At 33.6% G+C, this 24,837-nt stretch overlaps 2 protein-coding genes across 2 annotated transcripts; one reads left to right on the top strand and one right to left on the bottom strand.

The window, feature by feature from the left end:
- Positions 1–7,768: 7,768 nt before the first annotated feature.
- On the bottom strand, positions 7,769–8,590 carry LOC110699532. The gene is made up of 4 exons (XM_021877024.1): positions 8,385–8,590; positions 8,237–8,297; positions 8,086–8,193; positions 7,769–7,975 (listed from the first exon to the last, which is right to left on the bottom strand). The coding sequence occupies exons 1-4, from the start codon at positions 8,588–8,590 to the stop codon at positions 7,769–7,771; spliced, it is 582 nt and encodes a 193-aa protein (XP_021732716.1).
- A 3,774-nt stretch (positions 8,591–12,364) lies between these two features.
- Positions 12,365–19,172, top strand: LOC110699516 (V-type proton ATPase catalytic subunit A-like). Its single transcript, XM_021877008.1, has 20 exons — positions 12,365–12,442; positions 13,220–13,346; positions 13,672–13,727; positions 13,819–13,875; positions 13,991–14,102; positions 14,204–14,241; positions 14,343–14,444; positions 14,581–14,637; positions 14,780–14,851; positions 14,970–15,071; positions 15,178–15,240; positions 15,321–15,453; positions 15,636–15,742; positions 16,276–16,470; positions 17,227–17,313; positions 17,417–17,521; positions 17,702–17,799; positions 17,879–17,957; positions 18,387–18,475; positions 18,564–19,172. The coding sequence occupies exons 1-20, from the start codon at positions 12,365–12,367 to the stop codon at positions 18,676–18,678; spliced, it is 1,872 nt and encodes a 623-aa protein (XP_021732700.1). The 3' UTR covers positions 18,679–19,172.
- The last annotated feature ends 5,665 nt before the right edge of the window (positions 19,173–24,837 follow it).

The raw sequence follows: 24,837 nt of genomic DNA, 5'->3' as shown, positions 1-24,837 counted from the left end.
TATTAGCGATTGCATAACAACTACTGTAAAACAGTCATAAAGGCCATGTTTGGTAAATGACTTTTTGGTGGCTTTTTGGTTAGCTTTTGGCTTTTTTATGAGGTCAAACAGCCAAAAAATGTGTTTGGTAATTGGCTTTTTAGCTAGTGAAAAATCTGGCTTTTAAGCCAAAATGAAAAAGCTGCTTTGAGTAGCTTTTTTGTTAGCTTTTGTCTTGTTAGCCCACAAATTATCTAATATACAGCAAACTACAACAATTAAATTACCAAACACTTTTATAAGCAGTCAGCTTTAACAGTCAATTTCAAAAGCCATTATAAACAGCCAAACATACTAGCTGGTCAAACAAGCCAAGTGAACCACCCAAAGCCAACTGCCAACAGCCACTTGCCAAACAAGGCCAAAATTTGCGAGTACTAGTCTTTTTTAGCAGTAAAAATATGTTTTTTGCGACTTATTAAGGTAGTCGCATATATTAGTCACAAATTAGCGACCACATAGCAACTCCTATAAAATCTGTCGCAAAATTTGCAACTATCAGTTTTTTTCAGTAGCAAAAATATTTTTTTGTGACTTATTATTAAGGTAGTCGAATATATTGGTCGCAAATTAGCGACCACAAAGCAACTACTGTAAAATCAGTCGTTACATTTGCGACTATCAGTCTTTTTCAGTCACAAAAATATTTTTTTGCGACTTAATATCATTGTAGTCGCATATATTAGTCGCAAATTAGCGACCGCATAGCAACTAGTGTAAAATCAGTAGCAAAATTTGCAACTACCAGTCTTTTTTAGTTGCAAAATTATTTTTTGCGACTGATTACTATGGTAGTCGCAAATATCAGTTGCTAATTCCCCTTTTTCTTGTAGTGTTTGTGTTAAGAATATTTTCTTAATATTTTCCTTGCCTTTTCATTCCACTTCACTGTCTATATATACAAGTGATAACAAAATAAAGCATAACAAAATTGGCATATGAATATACATTAGCAAAAATTACTACTAACAAATTATAGAGAAACATATCTTTAATATCGTAATATTAATCACAAAAATAGTAAAATTGGAATAGAATAATACATACAAACTATATTTTCGATTCTCCCATCAACCCCATTATTAGTAATCAAAGAACACAAAGATTTTCCTCACAAAAAAGGGAAAAATTTGCAAACTGCAGCCATTAAAAGTTCATATTTTGCAAATTGCAACCATTAATTTTTTTTTTTTTTTGCAAATTACAGCCCAAAAGTTCGTATAAATTGTAAATTACAGCCCAATTCAACTTTTACATTGATTTACATGTCGAAAAATCTCCGATTAAGGTTTTAGGGGCCATTTTAGTTCTTAAGGGACCAAATTGAGCTCGAAATTAGCAAAAATAATAACATAAATGCCTCATTTTGCGTAACAAAAATATATCGGTTTATGGGAAACTGTAAAAATGAGACACTTACATTATTTTTTTGCTAATTTCGAGCTCAATTCAGAACCTAAGGACTAAAATGGCCCCTAAAACCTTAAACGAAGATTTTTTTTAACATGTTAACCGATGAAAAAGTTGAATTGGGCTGCAATTTACAATTTATACGAACTTTTGGGCTGCAATTTGCAAAAAAAAAAAAATTAAATGGCTGCAATTTGCAAAATACGAACTTTAAATGGCTGCAATTTGCAAATTTTCCCAAAACAAAGAAACACATAATTATATTGAAAATTTTAGACAAAATTTAAATATCAAAATAAATTTATAAAAAAAATATAAAAAATAAAAGGGAAGGAAAATTACAACTAACTTTGAAAAAATGAGAGAAATTGGAGTGAAAAAGGATTAATCTGATCATAATGACAAATTGAGGGGGAGGGGGGAAGCAAATTGACAATCTAATTTTTGTTCAAAATATGAGGAAGAACGAAAAACTAAAGGCCAAATAAAAAATAAAAAATGAATGACATCTATTAACTATTACTAAAACAAAACTTTGTTGATATCATCAATGTCCATATGTCACTCTCATAATAAAAATTTTCCCACATAAATGCATGATGATGTCATCTTCTTCTTTTTTTTTGAACTATTATATTTAATAGATTTTGAAATTTGAATAATAGAAGCTTCTATACTACAAATACAACCTATCAATTTATCCTTAAAAAAAAGAAATAATTTTAAGTTGTACACTAAAAAATAGACTCCTACATTAAAATATGTATTAGGCAAAGTTGAACAGGTATCAAAATCTAAAATTTTCAAATTACAGATATTTTGTACAAGGTGCATATTCTTATTTATTTTTATCCATTTTTCTCAAAAAAAATGTACAAATTATAAAAATAAATTTTATATAAACTGTGCATCGCACGGGTTCTAACCTAGTGAAAAATAATGATGGACAATCAAAGGAAAATGAAATAAAAGATAAAAAGTTAAAAAAAAACAAAAAAAAAAATTAACGTTTCAGTTACACACCCAAAAAAAAAAGGTGAAATGGGACATGTGGCAAATTGTTTGTAAGAGATTCTGTTATTAAATATTAGTATTGATATTGATGATGGTTGGTTATAGAACTTTCTTTGTTATTTCTCGTCAAAGACGCATATAGGATTATTTCATTGGGTAGGCGTCTCCCATAACTTTTTTATTAAATAAAAAGAAAAGACCTAAAAAAATGTTGGCACCAACTTGTTTTAGTAGAGCATTTGGTAAAATAGTAAAAACCAACTAAGCCAACACAAGTATGTGGTATTTAGTGCAGCAATAAAGATTTTATATTAACAAAATTTATGTTCATGGGGCGTCGTGGCCTAGGTAGGCCCGCACCAGATCCGTCTATGTTTCTCATTGTGCTTAATAATGCTCCATCTGTCCCATTTTGTTTGTACTATAGAGTCATAATCTCTCTCTCATAAAAGGTGGGTCCATGGTGCCAAAAAATAAAATAAAATAGAAAAATAAACGGAGGGAGTACTTAGTTTAATGTTTTAAATATTTGTATTAAGATTAGTTCTTTGCACGAGCAATGCTTGGATATTCATAAGAAAAAATTAAATTTAGGGAAATTCTCACTGGTAGCCTTGTGTTTTTGCTTTTTCTCAATGGTAGCCAATTTTTTTTTTCAATTCTCAATGGTAGCCTCAAACTTTTAAAAAGTTACAAACGTAACCTTATTGTTACAAAAACGTTATTTGCCCGTTAACTTTAATGATTTTTGGTTACATATGTGAACTAAGGTTAGGTTACCCATATTTTTGGCTCCAAAGTTTCCCTCCAAAACAAATATTTCCCTCTTTTATAAAACCCCATTCATATCCCCTGTTTCTCTATTTCTCTGTATCTCTCTCTCTCTCACCAAACACTTTCTCTCTCTTGAAAACTTCAGTTTGGTGTCAATGGCTGAACAATGGACGAAGATGCAAAGGTGCAACTGCTATCCACTAAAGTACGCAGACATTAGGATATCTGATACAAGAACCAATCCTGGGAGAGCATATTACAAGTGCAACTTATGTGGATATTTTTCGTGGGTGAATGAAGTGGATGAACTTGTATTCAGGAGCAAATGAGTTGGGTCAGATGTTCTTGCTGCCATGAAAGATGGCTTGAAGATTTGTGTGAAGAGTGTTGTTGTGTTGATTTTCCTTTTTCTTTTCATGAATATGATGTAATGAATATATGTATGGTTGGTGAAGGGTACTGATTATATGTATGGGTGGTTAAGGGTAGTTAAGGTTGTAAGCATCCCAATTGATAATTGAATAAAAATGTTGTTTGCTAGTTTACTTGAATTTGCAAATCAATTCTTACCATAAATTAGCAAATATATTTGTTCATCACAAGTTTGACCAAATTTGCATACAAAGTAAAAACACAGTAATAATGTCATACACATAACTAGGACTTCAAAGCTAATTGTTTTCACTTTAAAACAGAAACATCACATATCTGTGAACTTGAGTGGGAATCAAAAAGGTTGGGAAGCAGCTAATGGCCCAACAGATCTTGACCTTCCTCTTGTTAGTGGTTGAGAAGTTGTTGCAGGCTGCTCTTTGTGATGTTGCTTTTTTTGCTTATTCTTTTGCTTTGCTGTCAACCCTCCTTTGCAAGTCAACAGATTGTGGCCAAATGCATTGCACTTAATGCATCTGATTGTCTTAGCCCTTTCGCCTTTCCTATCTTCATCATCAGCCCTTTTTCTCTCCCTATCTTCATCATATGATGTTCTGAATTTGCCCCAACAGTCAACCAAAACAAGGAGAATAACAATGGCCCTAGGAAAGATTTTTTCCATTTTTCATAAAGGTGCTTGCAGCATTACCTCCTATCAACTTCTGACCAACACTCACTCAATGCCACATTAATTCCCTGCAAATGGTGGCTTAGTCAAGTTAAGTGTGTAACAAGCTATTATTATAAACAAAAAACAACTTCAGAAAAGCACTACAAGCTCACCTTCTTCCTATCTGAAATTATGCACCAACTGTCTCCCCTTCCCAAGTCTTGCAACAGGTTTTTCAAATGCCAGACAAAGAACATCCAGCTGTCTGAGTCTTCAGCAGTTATAATTGCCCAAGCAAATGGGAACAACTCATTGTTCCCATCCAAGGCTACAGCTGAGAGCAGAACACCTCCATGATTCCCCTTGAGGTGTGCACCATCAACACCTATCAACCCCCTACACCCTTTCAAACCATTTGTGACACCTTTGAATGCAATAAAAATGCTTTTGAACACAAGTGGCTTCTCAGGCTGTTCTACTAGCTCAACCCATGCACAATGAGCAGCAGATCCTTGGTTTGTGCTCTTTATCATCTCACAGTATTTGGGAAGTAAGGCATAGCTTTCATCATGAGACCCATGAATCTCATTTAAAGCATGTGTTCTCACCCTATAAAGTGTACTCTGGGCCATTTAAACACGATACCTCTGGAAAAGTATAGCATTTAGGAACTTTGCTGATATATCATTGTTGGCCCTCACATCTTCCATCAGCACCCTTGTAGCCCATGCACAGTTCACCATTGGATTATTCACATCTAACCCAGAACAAGTGTGTTCAGCATTTTTATGGACTTAATTGCCCATGTAATTCCATCAGGTAATTTAGATGAGTGTAGTCTCTAGTCACACCCCATTGCACAACACTTGACAGTGTACCTGCTATTTGTTGCCCTCTCAACTATGACTGAAAAGCCACTTTGAATACAATAATCCCTCACCACATCCCTCACATGTTGCTTATCAGTAAATAACAGCCAAGGTTTAAGGACAATCTTGCCAAATTCTGCATCTTTGTAAAGCTCACCATTCCTATATAAGTTGATGAAATAATTGTCATCATCTTTGCCATCATCAAACACCTCATCAGTGAAAGGATCAAAGTTGTCATGTATTGCAACAGGCCCATCCATCTCTTCTTCATCATCCTCATCATCAACACTCTCATCATCATCATCATCCATCAACACTCCCTCATCATCATCAGGGATGTAATCATCTTCATCATCATCTTCAAACCCTATCAGGGTGTCATCACCTAAACTAACAGTGACCTCCCTTCTCCTTCTACTCCCAACCCCTTGACTGAGACTGTTGCTCCCCTCATTGACTGAATTCTCTATTACTATCCCTTTCCTCCTAGCTGTTGTAAGAGGAATCTTCCTCTTAATAGTAGTGAAAGCTTGGGAAGACCTAGTTGACCCTGATGCCTTTCCTTGCTCCCCTATTTCAGGTGTAGGGTTGAATGGAGTAGGAATCACAGAAGGTACAATGGGGTTTTCTTGTGTTTGAATGTCAGCATGGTCATTGGGAAGAGGGGGTTGGGTTAGGTGTGCAGTATTGTAGACACCCATTTGTGTCTCCCCAAAACCAAACCCAGTGATGAGTACCTTTCACGTCGAATCATAATTGAATGAAATGAAAGTGTGGAAAGGTCTAGTGTTGCGGAAAGTTTTTATTTCTTTTCTCTTCTCTCTATTTTTGAAAACTTTATTTTAAGAAAACAGCCAATCCAGTTTTTTTGGTCCATGATATGGGTCCAATAGTAGTGTAGTTGGATGGGGCTTGCAAAGACCTTTCCAATGATATATTATAAGCCCAATTCCGATAAATATTGAGGAAATTATGGCCATTTTACCAAACTGGGTCCGGTTTTAGCTTTATGTACGGCCCAATGATTTTGGGGAGGGCCTAATGTGATTTATCATTCCTAATGCAATTAGGAATGGTTTTAGTCTTCTAGAATCTTCTAAAAAGTTCTTTTCATTCCTAATTCAATTAGCATTGATAAATTGACTTTGTTGACTTTTCAGAGTTTTAATCAAAATCAAATAGCATTTTCGAAGAAATTATATTATTTTATCTTCCAGTACGGGAAATTTATCAGATTTTCAAAAACGCGTTAAAATCCAGTTTGGCGTTCGACCCCAGGCATTGGCGCCTGGAACCAGGCTTGGCGTCAGGCGCTAGCCATTGGTGGCTGACGCCAGCTAGCCAGGGTTGGCGCCAACCTCGTTTTGCGTGCGCCAGACTCTGTTTTGTTAATTTTATCTTTTTGGCTGATTTTCTCTATAAATAACGTATTAAAACTCCGTTTTCGATAACCAGATTTCATCAATTCTTATTTCAATTCATCAATTCTCATTAAGATTTTCTTGATTATTCTCTCTCTCTCTTTTTCTAAACTAGCCTTTTCTCAAATACAAAATTCCGCATTCGCAAGATCTAGATACACCTAGCCATATTCGAAGTTGCCTTCGCTCTAGACGTGAAAGGTTTAATTTATGAGGGTTTGGTCCCAAATCTCTATTTCAATTATTTAATTTAATTGTTTTGATTATTATTTTCCTTGAAGTTACTAACGTGTGTATTTTGTTATTAGAAAGAGGTACGAGGCATCAAAGTAAGTGCTTTAATTGATTAATTGATATTATGATGTAGACATCATGTTTATATTGTTATTATGATATTCCTAGTATCATGTTTAGGGAAAAGGTTATAATATCAAATATATTAAATATGATTGTTACGATGCTTCCTATGTTCTTCCTAATATTAATTCATGTTAGTATCATGTTAGGGTTAAAGATTTGATTTTTATTGCTTAGTGACATGCTAGGGTTTGTTATTAATCTTGTTAGTATCATGCCTAGGATCTTGCTATGTTTATTATGCTTTAATATTAACATGAACATGATTATGATCCAGCACTTTCTTAGGCAAAATAAATAAATTTTCCCAATAAGAGTGCAGGGAAAGGAGAACTGAGTTAACTAGAACCACCCTTGCATGATAAGACATAGTTCTCCCTCTCCAAAACTTAATTCTGGCTACCACTTTGTCAATCAGAGTCTGACAGTCATCAATAGATAACTTTTTAGCATTGACCTATACCCCTAAGTATCTAAAGGGAGCTGCCCTTCCTTGAAACAAGAAAACAAGATGATTTTATCTTTAACATCTCGGGGAACATTGCAAAAGTAAACATTAGATTTTCCTTCATTAGTAATCAACCCTGAGGTAGCAGCAAAAGTAGCTAACCCTCTCAAAAGCAAATTCCTAGATTTCTCCTCACCTCTACTCATGATGATTAAATCATCAGCAAAAACAAGGTGGTTAAGCTTAACCCCTTTGCATCTAGGGTGGAACTGAAAATCCTTACTTGTCCCAATTTTATGCAAAATCCTGGACAAATACTCCATGCAAATGACAAAAAGGAGGGGAGTGAGAGAGGATCACCTTGCCCGAGCCTTTTTTTCCCTTGAAAAAATCATTTAACCTCTCCATTAATAACCAAGGAAAAGCTAGGAATTCTTACACATTCCATAACCATTTTGATGAAATGATTAGGAAAATTCAAAGCAGTCAACATATATTCTAAGAAATTCCAATTGGCTGAGTCATGAGCTTTTTGAATATCCACTTTAACCATAGAGCCCTGGGGAGAGCTCTTCATTTTATACCTTCCTATAATATCCTGCACAATGCAAATGTTGTGATAGATACTTCTTCCTTTTACAAACCCAGAATGATTCTGAGCTATTATATCAAGGAGCAACTTTGTAATGACTTTATAGACCACATTACAGCATGCAAATATGCAATAGGTCTGAAGTCAGTCACACTCTCAGGTTGGTCACACTTAGGCAACACCACCAAGTTAGTGTAGTTGATCTCCTTTAACAACTTGCCAGACTGAAAAAAATTCCAAAATAGCATCACAAATATCATCACTAACAGAGTCCCAACTCAACTTATAAAAGGAGATATTGAAACCATCAGGACCAGGAGCTTTAACTCTAGGGATAGCAAACATAACCTTCCTTATTTAATCTCTAGTGACTGGATTTTGCAGAATATTCTGATGCTCAGTATATAAAACTGACCCTTGAGAAATTATAACAAGATCCATTTTGGAAGAGCAAATCTGTTTTGTGCCAAGCAGCCATTTATAATAGTCAGTAAAGGCCCCAGCTATACTGGTCCTACCATAACACCAGCTCCCATTCATGTCTTTGATAGACACTACTCTCTTCTTATAAGCTTGCATTTTTATACTCTTATGAAAGAAACCAGTATTCTCATCCCCCATTTTAAGCCATTTCAACTTGCTTTTTTACTGAGGAAAAGAAAAATATTCCTTTCTTATCTTAGCATAAGCATCAAGCATCTGAGTTTCTTTATCCTGCAAACCCATATTGCTATAATTAGCCTGGATTTGCTTCTGAACTTTTGTCAACTCATACTTAGCAGAAATAAATCTTGCTCTAATTTTTTAATATTCAACCTTATTGAGAAACTTTAATTAAGAGCTTTTTAAACCTCTTTAAGCTTTTTAACAATTTGAAACATTATTTTCGTTCCAGCAAAATTATGATTGCCCAAAGCTTTCTTAACCAAGTTTCCAAATGCAGGATTCCCACCCCACATATCAAAGAACGTAAAAGCCTCATGAACTGTCTTGATATCTTCCTCAAAATGGATAATAGCTGGACAGTGATCAAACCACATTTCTAGATGTTGTGAACAAAAGAGTCAAGGAAGATATTAATCCATTCTAGATTAATCATAGCTAGTCATGTCAATTTTGTTGTACACCCTAGCTTCACGTAGCTACTTATTAGTCCATGTATACTTTGCCCCAGCTTAGGCCATGTCTTGTAGATCACAAAACTCAGCACATTCCTTGAAAGGAGCCATTTCTCTATTACTAATCTGCCTGCCAATCCTGTCCTCAACATTCAATGGAGAGTTAAAATCTCCAGAACCCATCAAAGGCCCTGAACATAACCCAACTAGCAAATGTAATTGCTACCAGAATTCAACTCTATCACTAGCATCATTATCCCCATAGACAAAAGAGCACTCAAAACTCTTTAGTAAAGTCTTATTCAAGATTCTAGTATGTGTGATCTGAGGAAAAATACACACTATATGCACACCAAGGAAAACTTGTAACCAAGCGACCAAGATTCTGCCACCTTTCACTTCACCAAAGTTAGAGGTAACACACCACTCGGGAAATAATCTCTGGCAAACATAAGAAAACTTCTCCACAGAAACCTTGTTCTCAATCAGACAGCAGAGACCAATTTTATTCTGAATTAAGCAACTTCTAATCTAAACCTGCTTATTAGGGCTATTTAAGCCCTAATGTTCCAAATTATAGCTCTAATCATATCCCACAGCAGAAGATCCTCTAATATGAGCTTGAATAGCTATAGGAACCTCCCCAACCACTAACTTGTCCTCATTGTCCATGCCTAAAGCACTACAAGAATTCTAGATAGGAATTACTTCCCTCCCATTGTCAGATGATTGTCTTGGACCATAATCACTCAAGGTCTTTTTTTTCACGAACAGACTCAGGAGCTACAGTACTTTGAGCAGGTACAAGTAGGGGTGAGCAAAAAATCAGGGTACCCTGAATCAGAATCGGAACCTATTAGGAACTGCAGGTTCCGGAACCGGAACCTGTACAAGAGGTTTCGGTTCTGGGTAGCAAACTGGAGAACCTGTTGTAATAGGTTCCGGTTCAGGTTCTCAATTTTTTGGAACCGGAACCTGTAGGGTACCCTTTACCTGATAAAAGTATCACTTAATTTCAAATTATACACTAATTCTTACTCAATTTTTAAATAATAAATATCAAAATTAAAATTATAAAAATATATATATATTAAATTTGTTAGACAACTACTATTAGTTTGTCTTATTTGCAAGTTGCAAACATTATAAATTAGTGACCAACCAGTTTTTTATTAAAAAAATCCGCAAAAAAGTTAGTGAGTATATTATAAAACAGGGTACCCTACCGGAACCTGTAGGTTCCGGTTCCGGTTCCCAATTTCCAGGAACAGGTTCCAGTTTCGGTTTCTGGAATTTTTACAGGGTACCCAATTATGCTCACCCCTAGGTACAGGTTGTACCAGCTTAGGTCTCCATTCCTTCCTTATCTTCCCAGAGGGACAATGATAAAAAAACATGACCCAACCCTCCACATCCTGAACACCATTGAGGCTTCCATTACCAGTGAACTTTTGGAATAAGCAACACATCATTCTCATCATAGAATTCAATAGAGTCCACAAAATCCTGTCTCAACTCCACTTCCACCATGTATCTCACATACGAAACTCTATCTCTAGATTGAGTATCAACATCAGGCTTAATTGGAGTACCAATTAATCCAATAATTTTCTCAAGACATCTTTTCCCCCAATATTTGAGTGGTAAACCATGCAATTGAACCCAAATTGGAATTTTATGCACATCATTCACATTCAATTCCATCCTATCTTTCCATTGTCTTAGGCAAATAGGCTTCTTATCCATTAATAGATTCGTACTAGCTAAGGCTATATCCTGAGACTCAACATTCAAGAATCAAATAAAAAACACACCCTTCTTCAAAGGAATTACCTTATCTATGTTCGATTTCCTCCAAATTCTCCAACAATACCCTTCAAAAGTCCTAATATGAGGACTAAAAGCAATAGTAAATGCCACAACCCCTAGTTCCAATAATCCAATTCATCAATAATATCCTCCATTGCCAATTTTAAGCTAGGTTTATCACAATTATCATGCATAGTATCTCTAACAGTAATATTAGGATCAATTTCAGAATCAATCGGAACAATTACAGGCGAATTCGAAGATACTTGCAATCGAGAAGCTGATCCTCTTTCAGAACCCGCAAACCCAAATTCCTTAGTTTTGAGATGAGTCATCCACTCCGATGATTTCGATTTCTCCCTAGATTTGTTGATTAATTCCTCCAAAGATTGCTCAAGAGAAAGCATACAATGCTCCAATTCATCCTCAAGATCAAACTCCAATGGCGGAATTTGACTCACATTTGCGCGAGATTTCGTCTACTGTCCCCAAGCATACTCCAATAGAGCTTCAGAACTATTCGAGCCTCTAGAGTTCTTCCTTGCAGTCACCTCCTCCTCCTTCGAGCTACGTTTCCCCTTCTTCTTCCTCGCCATGGCAGAGGAAGCTACAGAGAGAGAATTATAGAGAGAGAAAGTTTAATATTGCGTCTATTGTGTATATTTTTGTAATATTTTATTTATTTAAATTTGTTATGATTGTTCTATTATTTAGGCTGTATATATTTTTTTGAAATACGGTTATATATTCTTTTTGTTTTCATCAATTACCATTTTTTTTAAAGGAAAATAATAAAAAATATTAAAAGTTTTTGGCGGGAAATTTTTTAATGTTAACGTGACACCTGTAATTTTAGAATATTCCTGGTGATTACTTTAGTACATAGTTTTTATTTTGATATTCTAATGTATAATGGTGATGGGCATGCTCATTGGCGAAGCCTAGCCTGTGGTCAATTTCCCGCTTCTAAGGGCCACGGGCTATGTCGTATTGTCGTACCTATGTTCTTTATTTCTAAGCTTAGGCTAGTCCAACCCAATGCCATCTTTATCGACTAAAGAGGATCCAACCTTATGCACCATGTTACCCTCTAGTCCTCTACACTCTAGTCTAAAACTCTAAAAGACACTCTAGTCTAGAAGAAGAGATTTGACATCGTCCAAGGAAACGTGGCAAACTCAAGGACGAAACCATCACAAACATAATAACATAACCCTGGGATTCTCAAATATCATAATTTGATTAGATTTAAATAATTAAATAAAATTAATCATCTTGGTCTGTCACTTCCACCACACCCACATCTTTTGTCCTCCATCTCATCACTCATCAATAAACGAGAAACGACACTTTCTTCATCTTTCTCTCTCTGTTTCTCAGATATATATCTTCGATTCGCTTACCATTATCCGCGATCTCATCAATTCACGAACCCTAGATTTCTAGATCTGTCCAATTTTCATTCATCATGCCGTCCGTTTACTCCGATCGTATGACTACATTCGAGGATTCTGAGAAGGAGAGCGAGTATGGTTACATTCGTAAGGTAATTGATTTTTTCTATCAATTTCATTGATTTTTGTTGTTTTTCTTTGTTTGATCTGGTTTGATTGAAGTATTATGCATTAATTGTTTCAATTTTGTTGATTTTTTGGTTTAATTTTGCTGTTTTAGAATCAGTTGATTGTTAGTTGATTTGTGGTGATTAGGTTTTTTATTGTTGTTTTGACTTTTTTTTTTATTTGTTGAATCATAGTTTATAGTAGTAGTTATGATTTGATGATTTATCGATTGTTTTTTGGTTTCATGATTTGGTTTGGGGATTTATGAATTTGAAGATTGCGGAAAGTTTTAATTTTGATTTTGTTTTGATTTTGGGATCTCACATTGCTTAACCTAGTTTTACCTTGAATGTATGATGCTGGAATTTTGTTGCAGAAAGTTACAGAATATTCAGATTGTCTTTTTTGAGCAAGTTTTAACAAATCTTATGGAAGAAAAAAGACTTTTTGAAAGTGGACTTTATTTTAATCTTTTTTAGCTTATAATGACATTGGGTTTTAGTACGATAATCATGATTTAAGATTTATCATCGTATGATATCGAGTTTTTGTGGGTCAACATAAGGACTGGGATTGATCATTTCAATTTATGATCCCTCAATTGAACACCTGTTTTTGTACTTGTTTAGGATTTATGATGTTATCAAATTTCAAATTGGATGGATCATAGTGTCTTCTGAACTTCATAGCTATAATAATGTGCTTATCTTTTGATGCTGAGCTGTTTCGGCTTCTAATGCCCTGAATCAATAAATCTATAGGTGTCAGGACCTGTCGTCGTTGCTGATGGAATGAATGGTGCTGCTATGTATGAATTGGTTCGTGTTGGTAATGACAATCTTATTGGAGAAATTATTCGACTAGAAGGAGATTCTGCCACCATCCAAGGTATTAACATTTCTAGCTCTTTCTTGTTAATATTATTCTTTTGTTATTGATTTAATTTATTAGCCATTACAATGTTTTATGGCCATTTTCTATTCAACTTAGAATAAGTTTCAAGCAACCATGTCCATAAGGATAGTGTAAGTTTAGTTCAGCAAAATAAGTTTCATAAGACTACAACATATATTTTATTTAATTTAATTTCAATCCAGTAATGATAAGTTTAGTTCAACTAATTTATCTGAGAAGAGCAAGCTTTCATCAGATTTTGTGTCATGCCCTTGTTAAAAGTAAGGTTTCTTTATAATTGTGGTTGGCTGAATTCCAGTTTATGAAGAAACTGGTGGTTTGACGGTGAATGATCCAGTTCTTCGTACTCACAAGGTAATCATCTCACTTGGTGTTTCTGATGCTCTTTTCCTTTCACAATGTTCCGCTTAGTATTGGCTTCTGACTTATTTAATCCTATATTTAGCCATTGTCAGTTGAGCTCGGACCTGGAATTTTGGGGAACATTTTTGATGGTATTCAGGTATGAAGTTGTGTTCTGCCTTTTAACCATTATTGTATTCTCCTTGTGAAATTATACCGGTTCACTCTAATTATTGCTGAAATTCTTGGATGACATTTTTTTTTAATATATGCAGAGACCACTGAAAACTATTGCTAAAAGGTCAGGTGATGTATACATACCCCGTGGTGTTTCTGTGCCACCCCTGGATAAAGACGCTCTTTGGGAATTCCAGCCTAATAAATTAGGTAATATGTTGTTTATTGTCTACTTGCCAGTACTCTTGTGTATTGCCTTTGTTTTTATAGGTGTCCTATAGAACTGAATTGAGAATTGATGTTTGTAACAGGTGAGGGTGATCTTTTGACTGGTGGAGACTTATATGCTGTAAGTTGTGTGCTATCTTGACCATCTCCAGTTTGGTGTTTTGAGCTTCCCAATTTTTTATGCTGAATTTATATCTCTGTACCTGAAACTTGTGGTTGCAGATTGTGGAAGAGAACAGTTTGTTGCAGCACCGTGTGGCTCTTCCTCCTGATGCTATGGGAAAGATTACATACATTGCACCTCCAGGGCAATACTCTATTCAGGTTGGTTCTTAAAATTTAATGCTTATCACATATTTCTGGATTCAAGCTTTGCCTGGGACTTAATGTGAAATCCAGTTTTAATACTTTTATGTCTATTTACCTTTTCTTTTAATCTGATCTTTAATTATGCATGCAGGACACTGTCCTGGAACTTGAGTTTCAAGGCATGGTTAAGAAGTTTACTATGCTTCAGGTAATTAAAGGACATTCTTCTTTTGCTTGGAAGTATTAGTTTCTCTACTACTTCAATTGCAGTTTCAATTAAATTTCTTTATGGAATTCTTGATTCTTGGCTGTCCAGTGATTTCCTGATATATACTGACTTTCGTTTGCAGTCTTGGCCTGTCCGTTCACCAAGGCCTGTTGCATCAAAACTTGCTGCTGACACCCCTCTACTCACTGGGCAGGTGCATACTTTGGAATTGCATTGTTTTGTCACTCTTAATTCGTGTTAAAGTTCTTTTTTTGTTTCATTGGTTTCTGCTTTATTCAAGATGTTGCTGACTTTATATTATTTTTTCACAGCGTGTTCTTGATGCTCTTTTCCCTTCAGTTTTGGGTGGAACTTGTGCCATTCCTGGGGCTTTTGGATGTGGAAAAACTGTCATTAGTCAAGCACTTTCTAAGGTAATCTGTCAGAATATGTTTTTAAAGACTGTTTTCCATGATGTTGGAACTTGGTTTTTTGTCATGTAAATCTAAAGCTTTTTAATGTGTCTTGTGCTGATTGCAGTACTCCAACTCTGATGCTGTGGTTTATGTTGGTTGTGGAGAGAGAGGAAATGAGATGGCTGAGGTATATTTTTGAGTTGATGGGATTTTTTCTAATATTGCTTCATTGATGTAGAGAATTTGACTTAAAATTCTTCAATTCAGGTTCTCATGGACTTTCCTCAACTGACAATGACATTGCCTGATGGACGTGAAGAATCTGTTATGAAACGGACTACACTTGTTGCAAATACTTCTAACATGCCTGTGGCTGCACGTGAGGCATCCATTTACACAGGTACACTAAGATGGTTGCTGTGGTTCAAGTTCTTTGACAAGTATTTACTGTTCGGAAATATTTTTGTCCATGCTTGCCATTTTGTTATTAGTGATTGATGTTGATGGATGTTCTGCTTTTATGAGAAATTCTCTTCTTTTTCTTGCAGTGATTGATAGTTTACATCTTTTTTGAATGTTCAGGTATTACAATCGCTGAATATTACAGAGATATGGGGTACAATGTTAGTATGATGGCAGATTCAACTTCTCGATGGGCAGAAGCTTTGCGTGAAATTTCCGGACGACTGGTGATCATCCCATTTAACTTTCCATTTTTGTATATTGTACCTGGTATCTGTTTGTTATGCATGCCATATTGTGTGGTTTGTGCTAAATTCTTGATTTGAGGATGTACTCTGATTTTTTGCCTGTGTTCTTTATTGTGCTGGCTAGTGCTTTACCAGATTACAGAAGTCTCATAATGCTTGTTTGAATCTAAGTATTGTGAAGCTTAAGTGCATAAGGTTGTTAAATCAGGGCATTTGCTTGTGAATGTTTATCTGTTGTTACTCAGCCTTAATTGCTCGTGGCTGTATGATGAGTACATTCGGATGGCTTTTGTTTTGTTATTTTTGTTACTGTACTGTTTTAAGGTCCATCTGTATAACTATTTAGGTCATTGATGATTAGTTCTGCCTTTTATATCTTCTGTTAAATCAGTATATTTGAGAGTTGTATCTGAGATTACTGCAATGCTTATCTTTTTTGTGCTGTCTTATATCTAGCTGTTAAATGCTGATGCTTGGATTGTAACGTTTGTTATTGTATCATATTTGCACAGGCTGAAATGCCTGCTGATAGTGGATATCCTGCTTATTTGGCTGCTCGTTTAGCTTCGTTCTATGAACGTGCTGGTAAAGTTAAATGTCTTGGTGGTCCAGAGCGTGATGGTAGTGTAACAATTGTTGGTGCTGTTTCTCCTCCTGGAGGAGATTTCTCTGATCCTGTTACATCTGCAACACTGAGTATTGTCCAGGTAGGATATGTCTTTATTTTTTCAAATTCCACGAAATTCATCACTCACATTGATAGGGAGACATTAAAATGAGGAGCGTAGTCTTTTTCCTGAGGGGGTGGATTGTGATTTGTAACTTATTATGTTTATATGGAGTAGATTTCTACTGGATACCTTTTGACCTTCATCAGAAAAAAGAATTACCCATCAAACATGTTTTATTTCCCATTGATAAAGGATGACAAAAATTAAGTAAGAGCCTGAGAGGTGAAAGGTTTATGTTTGGAAGGATAATTAGTCGCTTATTGTGATACTAGTTGCTTGCCTAAACTGAACTTATTGACTTCAATTTAGATGATGGGAGATGAAGGTCCACATCAGTTTTTAGTAGTGGCATACTAGATATGGGATTAGTAACTACTCCCTCTTTTTTTTTTTTTTTTTTTTTTTTAAATGCATCACTTTGATTTTTGTACTATTCACATACCATGGTTGACTTAATTTTATCACCTCTACAAAATAAATAAATGTTATTATATATCATTAGATTCGTCACAATGTCTAGTTTCATAATATAATTTTGTTATAATTTTTACTAATTAACAATTAAAGATTTTAGTGGTCAAAGTTGCAACTCAGCTAACGTGCCGGTTAAACTGATGCAAATAATAATAATGAAAAAAGAGTATTTATTTGTGTTTTGGGATTTGTCCAATTCTTGTGCTATGCAACACTATTGTGCAATAATATTTATGAAGATATTATCTTGTTGTGCAGGTTTTCTGGGGTTTGGATAAAAAACTGGCTCAGAGGAAGCATTTCCCCTCTGTCAACTGGCTTATTTCTTACTCAAAGTACTCAACGGTGAGTAATTAAAATCTTTTATCATTAACAAGCCTTTTATGCTATAATAACTTCAGATGGACTATTGTGCCTTTTGCTTAGCAGAAAATATGTATGTTTGCAGGCTTTGGAAACATTTTATGAGAAATTCGACCCTGAGTTCATTGATATCAGGACCAAGGCTCGTGAGGTGCTGCAGAGAGAAGATGATCTTAATGAAATTGTCCAGGTATGCATTGATTTTTGCTTTCTCAAAATTTCTGAGTATTAAAGATCTAATTTCTGAGCATTCTAGAGCTGTGATTGTTGTTTTTGTTTTGAGTATTAGATAGCTTTCCTTTTGCTCCTTTGGAATTTAAGTTATAAATATTAACTGTTGAATTTAACCAATTATTTTTAATGGTTGCAGCTTGTTGGAAAAGATGCATTGGCCGAGACAGATAAAATCACTTTGGACACTGCAAAGCTGTTGAGAGAAGATTACTTGGCACAAAATGCATTTACACCGTAAGCTTTTTATAATATGTGAGGTTATATTTTATGTTATTGTTTCAATATAATAAAATCTTCTGCCTGGTGGTAACAGATATGACAAATATTGCCCATTCTACAAGTCAGTCTGGATGATGCGCAACATTATCCATTTCTATAATTTGGCCAATCAGGTAGTTTTCATTCCTCTGCATTTGTTTACTCTGGATTTTCTTGCTAGCATATTTCCAGTTGACAGTTAAAGGGTTGTGATTTAAGTATGCTGCCCATATGCTCCTCGATAAAATTTGAGATTGCTGTAAGATAGAAAGAGGAAAGGAATTTATATATGAGACTGTAAATATGTATGAGCTAATTTCATGTTAAAAGTGGAAATTTTAAGATTGCGTGTTTCTTTCGTATTACGTGTTGCTTTTGCTTTGCAAAATATGCTTAATGATGTTCTGAATTCACTTTATTTATCTATGATTAATCTCATAATAAGGCAATGTAACAAAGTATTTTATTCGTCAACAATTGGCAAGGTTTACTGGTAATAGAAAGTTTAGTTTTTTATGGTTCAATGTTGCTGATGGTATTTTGCTTTGTCGGTTTGATTCTAGTCTGTGGAGCGCGGTGCTGGTTCAGATGGTCAAAAGATTACCTATAGCTTGATCAAGCTTCGTTTGGGAGATCTCTTCTACCGTTTAGTGTAAGTGGAAAATCTATAGCTATCTCCAAGTTTGAGTAATATCATTCTCTTGACAAGCAGCTCATAATGTAATCATCTTTGACAACAGGTCACAGAAATTCGAGGATCCAGCTGAAGGTGAGGATGCTCTTGTTGCCAAATTCAAGAAGTTGAATGAAGATTTGACTGCTGCTTTCCACAATCTTGAGGATGAAACTCGATGATTAGCTTGCAGTTCAGTTTAATCTCTGTTGAGCAGCAGGTAGTCCAGTTGGTTGGAGCTGCTGCTTTTCCCCTTGTACAAGAAACACCAAAACACTTGCACAGACAGCCTTGCTTGCTTTGCAGCCGTTTTTGGCCCTTTGTATTTTTCCCCCTTTCCGAGGCTTGTCTGGATGTAGTGTTACAATGTTGATTACTTTATTTATTGTTCCCGGTATAAAATAAGATCCCTTTTACACTTGAGGGTAAAATAAGTTCATTCATGAGTTTATGTGAATTATGAGGCCGAGAACTTTGTGGCGAGTACCCTGTGATTTAGTAGGAGTAGGGATTGCATTTGTATTCTTAATTTATTTCCTTCATACTGCTGAAGCTGAACTGGGTATCACCTTTGTATTATTGGTTGTAGCATTATTTTCAGCAGCTGAGACGTGGTTTTATTGACATTTTTATCGGGCAAAATTCATGCAATTTTATTTTTACCCTTCTTGCTGAATTAGCGAGTTTCTCTTGACTTAGAATGTTTTATGAATATTTTCCTCAAAAAAAAAAAAGAATGTTTCATGAATATGGATGAACTTTTAAATTAGCAGTCGTAAGCAGTTATCGTGCATGGTTTTATCCAGGGAAGCAATAAGGAATAGATGAAGAATTGAACGGGGAGGATTTGAATTACTTAAGAGTTACATCGAAACATGAGAAGAAGGATGTTGTAAATTTTAACTGCGCTTAATCTGCCTTTTTAATATCCCAATTTGCTTATTTATACATACAATCATGGAACAAAAATGAGTGAAGTTTCCACTATAAAATACTGTACTCTTGTGAATTGAGAGTAATACTTGATGCATGATAAACATTATTGGCAAATGGCATAACTGTGTCTTGATTCTGAAACATTTTGAGGGCCTTGTGCTATATAAGAACGATTTCTCATAATATTGTTGAAATAAAAACCAATTCCCATAATACATTGATTTAAAAATAAATTCCCTACATAGTTATGCCGTTGTCTAAGATCTTGTTAGATTCATTACAAACTCTACTATGAAAATATTATAATTTGTAATTTTTATGCATATAGCATTCAATATAATTATGTCTTAAAATGTATATTGAAAACTGTAAAAAGTCAAATGGAGCAAACAAATAAGGACAGAGGAGGTAACTCTTAATCGGAGAGAGTTACTATAAAATCAAATTTCAAATATTGTATGAAAAATAAAGATTCAAAACAAATGAAACAAAATATTAATTTTGTTAATTTGAGAATTTCTGGGTACAATTTCTAATTTGATCCTTTGATTCAATATCCACTTTGACTTTGACGTAATTCACGGTTTGATTTGAATTCTTGATTGAGAGTCGTCAATGCTTGATCTCGATCGAAGATAGATATTTGATGAAGACCTTTGACTTAAATTCTTATTTAAGACCCGATGACGCTTAATCCTTATCGAAGATACTTGATGTAGACCTTTGACTTGAATTCTTGATTGAGGGCCGATGAGGCTTGATCATTAATCGAAGATATTTGATGTAGAGGTTTAATTGTGTTTGATGTTTCGAAGTTCTTTCTTTTCTCCCTTATTGAGAGTCGTCGCGGCTTGATCTCATCGAAGGATGGTCTTGTAGAGTAGAATGACACATCATATGCTTATTGTTCTTCTTTTAGGCTTTGAGATGTTTTCTCTTCAGAGTTGTAGAGTTTAATGATTCTCTTGATTTCTTCTCCCCAAATGTACCAGAGAGAGCTCTATTTATAGAGTGAGTGACTCTTAAGGTTAGGGTTTAATGTACATTAAAGTTATACCTTTGATATTGACTTGATTGTTATAACCCATGGATAATGGAAAATAATTTAATTAAAATAATAAAATGGGATAATTTAATTTATTTCACCCAAATTAGTTACTAATAATATAATAACTTGTCAAATGATATTGAGTCAATAGTTTGACTTTGACTCGTATATATCCAACGTGGCACTTTAAAAAATTATTTTGGTGCCTATAATTACATAGTTAATTAGACATTTTTTTGGATAACAAGAGCTGGGCCTTGGACTAATCAAGCCGCTAAATTATAGGCCCTTTAAGGAGTTTTTCTTGATCATTGGTACTATACTAACATGGAAGAAATGTTGATGAATTATCTAATAAACTAGTTAGTGATCTAGGCGATGCCCCGCATTATATTTTATAGATGATTGTGGATATAGAGTGATTGAAACTTATAGCTTTTCATATTATTACTCTGTATTACACAAATTAAAAGAATCAATAAATTGAATTGACTACAAATATCAATTCCACAATGTTTTCTGTAGATTATTTGATAGTTTAAAAAGTTAGATTTTTTGTAAATCGTAGATTACCATTATAGTCCTAAAAAACTATACCGTTTGTACTCTTATCCTACTATACCATCGTTTTTTTCACTCCCTATAAAGAGTCCAATGTACGTAGTATATTTCATTTTTTTTTCTTGTCATATCTCTTCGTAAAGTGTCAACCAAAATAAGTCAGTTGAACAATACTGCAAATAGCACACACACACACAAAAGAAAAAAAAAACATATAAATAATTGAAAACTAAGAGAAATGACATCTAATCACAGAATGTAAGCTATATTTCAACAAATGATGAACTTGTGTAAGAAGACATATTAACACTACACACACCGTTGATTGATATGATAGAAAATTAAATGGTAACAAACCTTATTAGTAGTATATAAAAACTATTGGGGAACGTAGATTACAATTTTCAAATTAATAGTTATAAATCTACAGATAAGCATGTTTTCACATCATAATTTTATAACTATAAGTTTGATCAATATTAATTAAAAAGGGTTCATATTAAACAATATTAATAAGTGCATGAATTTAATAATCTATATTATCTTTCATTTATATATACTTGTATAAGATATGTCTCATTTAAACATAGAGGTTATACATATGAAAAGTTTTTAAAGTAAATTAAACATTATTGTAGAGAATTAAAGTCACACCAATGAAGAGTTTTTCAAGTAAATTAAACATTATTATAGAGAATTAAAGTCAAGCAAATGAAGAGTTTAATACAATTATTCAATGTGGGAGAGAGAAGGGTAACACACATAGGATGACACATGCCACAAACATGGCGCCAACTCATAAGGGTGACATATGGCATTACCATGTTGTTCCCATGAGTTTTAATAATATTATAGATAGATAGTGGGAGTGAAGTATAGCTCAAATACTTAGAGCTTTCTTTCCCGTTTCAGGGATCTTGGGATCGATTCTCATCATCTGCTCTTGTGGCTCTCTGAACACCAAAAAAAAAACATCTAATAAGTAGTTGACCCCTTGAAAACTTGTTTGTTAACTCGATAAGATGTATTTTCTTGGACGATGTTGATGGGCGATATAAATGACTAAAACTTTTATACTACCTTCGTAAACTATTAGTTGCTACTTTGAAATATTTTATAGAAATATATCACAAATCTAATATCATATCATATTACTAATATATAAATCCGGTCTCGCAACCAGGTTACGAGACATTGACACTTGACATTTCAGTTTTCGCCAAATATCGATACACCTAAGTGACAAATAGGTAATATTGTGACACATAGGATGCTTTTAAGATAAAATTGTCGTATAGTGCTTTATTAATGATATACTTCTAATATTTCATATATACAAAATTAATTGTAAATTTTAATAAATCTAATCTAATCTAATATATATATATATATATATATATATATATATATATAAAGTAGGCTTTTTTGGAGAGCGTTGAGAGCGCTACATAAGAAAAGGTATATTTTCGACCAATTAAAAATTAGATTTCTATTTTATTTTAGAATTAAAAAAATCACTCGCCACCTAAACAAAAGTGACGAATGAAATTTTAAATTTTTGCCACGTAGGTAAAAACGACGAATAGTAATTTATTAGGATTTTAATTATTTAAGAACACTAAATTTTATCATTTTTATTTGTTACAAAACAAAAAATTATCTTTATATATTAGGATTTATATCATTTAAAAAACTAAAAATTATATTTTGATATTTAAAAAATATAAATTATCATTTAATGTTAATGGTTTTATGTAAATATCTGATGATATAATACTTTCATACAAAATTTTAAAACTTATAATGCAAGAAAAAAAAATTAAGAGATCACCACAAAAATATTTATATAAAAAAATGTATATAAAAATTTGTGCATCGCACGCCACATAAGCAAAAGTAATATTTCGACCAATGAAAAATTAGATTTATATATTAATTTACAATTTTAATTTTCAGTCGCCATTTAAGAAAAAATTAACAAATGAAATTTGAGAATTGAAAACAAAAAATAGTAATTTAAGATTTAAATTATTAAAAAAAACAAAAATTATCTTTTATATTATCTTTTACATTAGGATTTATATTATTTTAACAAATAATTAAAAATTAAAAAATATATTTTGATTTAATGATTTTATCTAACTATCCGATGAATGAGATAATATTTATTTCAATTTATAAATTCAAGTTCTATATACGTTAAATTTAAATAAGAATAATTTAAAACTTAACAAAATATTTTACCTTAAATTAATGTTAAAATAATAGAATAGAAAATAAAAACAAAAAAAAAATTAAGAAATTACAAAAAAAAAAAAATATACAAAATGAATACAAACTTTTAAATAAAACGGATGTTCAGTAAATTACTGAACATCCGTTATAAAGTGACAATAAAAATGTGCAAAAGTTACAATAAAACGCACAAAAGTTACTGTGACATATATAAGAGTTATTTATGCTTTATTGATAAATTTGACAAAAGTGATACTAAATTTGACAAAAGTGACACTAAATCTGACAAAAGTGTACCCGATGTACAGTAAATTACTGAAAACCGGGTGTATACAAAAGTTTTTCCAAAATGAAATATTTAAAAACCGTGCATTGCACGGGCTTACATCTAGTATCTTATAATTCAGTACTATTTCCAATCATAAAATTCGTTTTAAAAAGTTCTTTAAATGAGATCCATCTATAATGTGTTTTAATAAAAAATAGAAAATCAGTAAAAATAAGTTTTATAAATAATTTAAGTGCAATAAATAATATCAAATTATTAATAACATAGATATTTATTTACAAATAAAACTACAAAAAGTACACTATAATATCAATAAGCGATATTATATGATATCGTATGTCTATATATTTTACATTATCAAAAGGGTTTATATGATCGTATTTAACATTCAAACTAAAACATTTAGGAAAATCCGGGCATAGTTCGGGAACAAACTAGAATTTTCGCCAAGTGTCGCGTCACGTAAGCGACAATATAGATATTACACAAATTTTTGTATGTGGCTGGCCACACGGTGTGGCCAGCCACAATTTTTATTTTTTATTTTTTTATAAAAATACTACAACTCTTCTTTCTCCTTTTTTTTCTTAGCTTCTCTCCAAGCCAAATCACACATCACCAACAACCATATCTCTACTCCACCCATTTTCTCTCTCCTCTTTTCTTAGCTTCTTCTTCAAGCCAAACCACACATCACTAACAACCATATCTCTACTCTACCCATTTTCTCTCTCCTCTTTGCTAAATTGCCTACAATTAAAGCCCGAAATTGTAGAAATTGGGTGTCAAATTGTTCATGAACAATATTTGAAGTAGTGAAATCGATGAGAACCAAAGAAATTTGAGCTCTTTCTTTGTGGAATCTCAAATCAAACATTCTACGTCAAAAATTGTAGGGTGTTACTAGTTTGGTCAGGGGTTACTTATAGGGTGTTACTGGTTTGGTCAGGGGTTACATGTAGGGTGTTACTAGTTTGGTCAGGGGTTACTTGTAGGGTGTTACTGGTTTTGGTCAGGGGATACTTGTAGGGTGTTACTGGTTTTGGTCAGGGGTTACTTGTAGGGTGTTACTGGTTTTGGTCAGGGGATACTTGTAGGGTGTTACTGGTTTTGGTCAGGGGTTACTTGTAGGATGTTACTGATTTTGGTCAAGGGTTACTTGTAGGGTGTTACTGGTTTGGTCAGGGGTTACTTGTTTTGGTCGGGGGTTACTTGTAGGGTGTTACTGGTTTGGTATGGGGCCTACAAACAACCCTTTTTTTTTTTTTTGAA

Source organism: Chenopodium quinoa, unplaced genomic scaffold (assembly GCF_001683475.1).
Source record: "Chenopodium quinoa cultivar QQ74 unplaced genomic scaffold, ASM168347v1, whole genome shotgun sequence".
NCBI lineage: Eukaryota > Viridiplantae > Streptophyta > Magnoliopsida > Caryophyllales > Amaranthaceae > Chenopodium > Chenopodium quinoa.
Note: the sequence above shows the minus strand (reverse complement) of the source record. Positions and strands in the feature narration are given on the sequence as shown.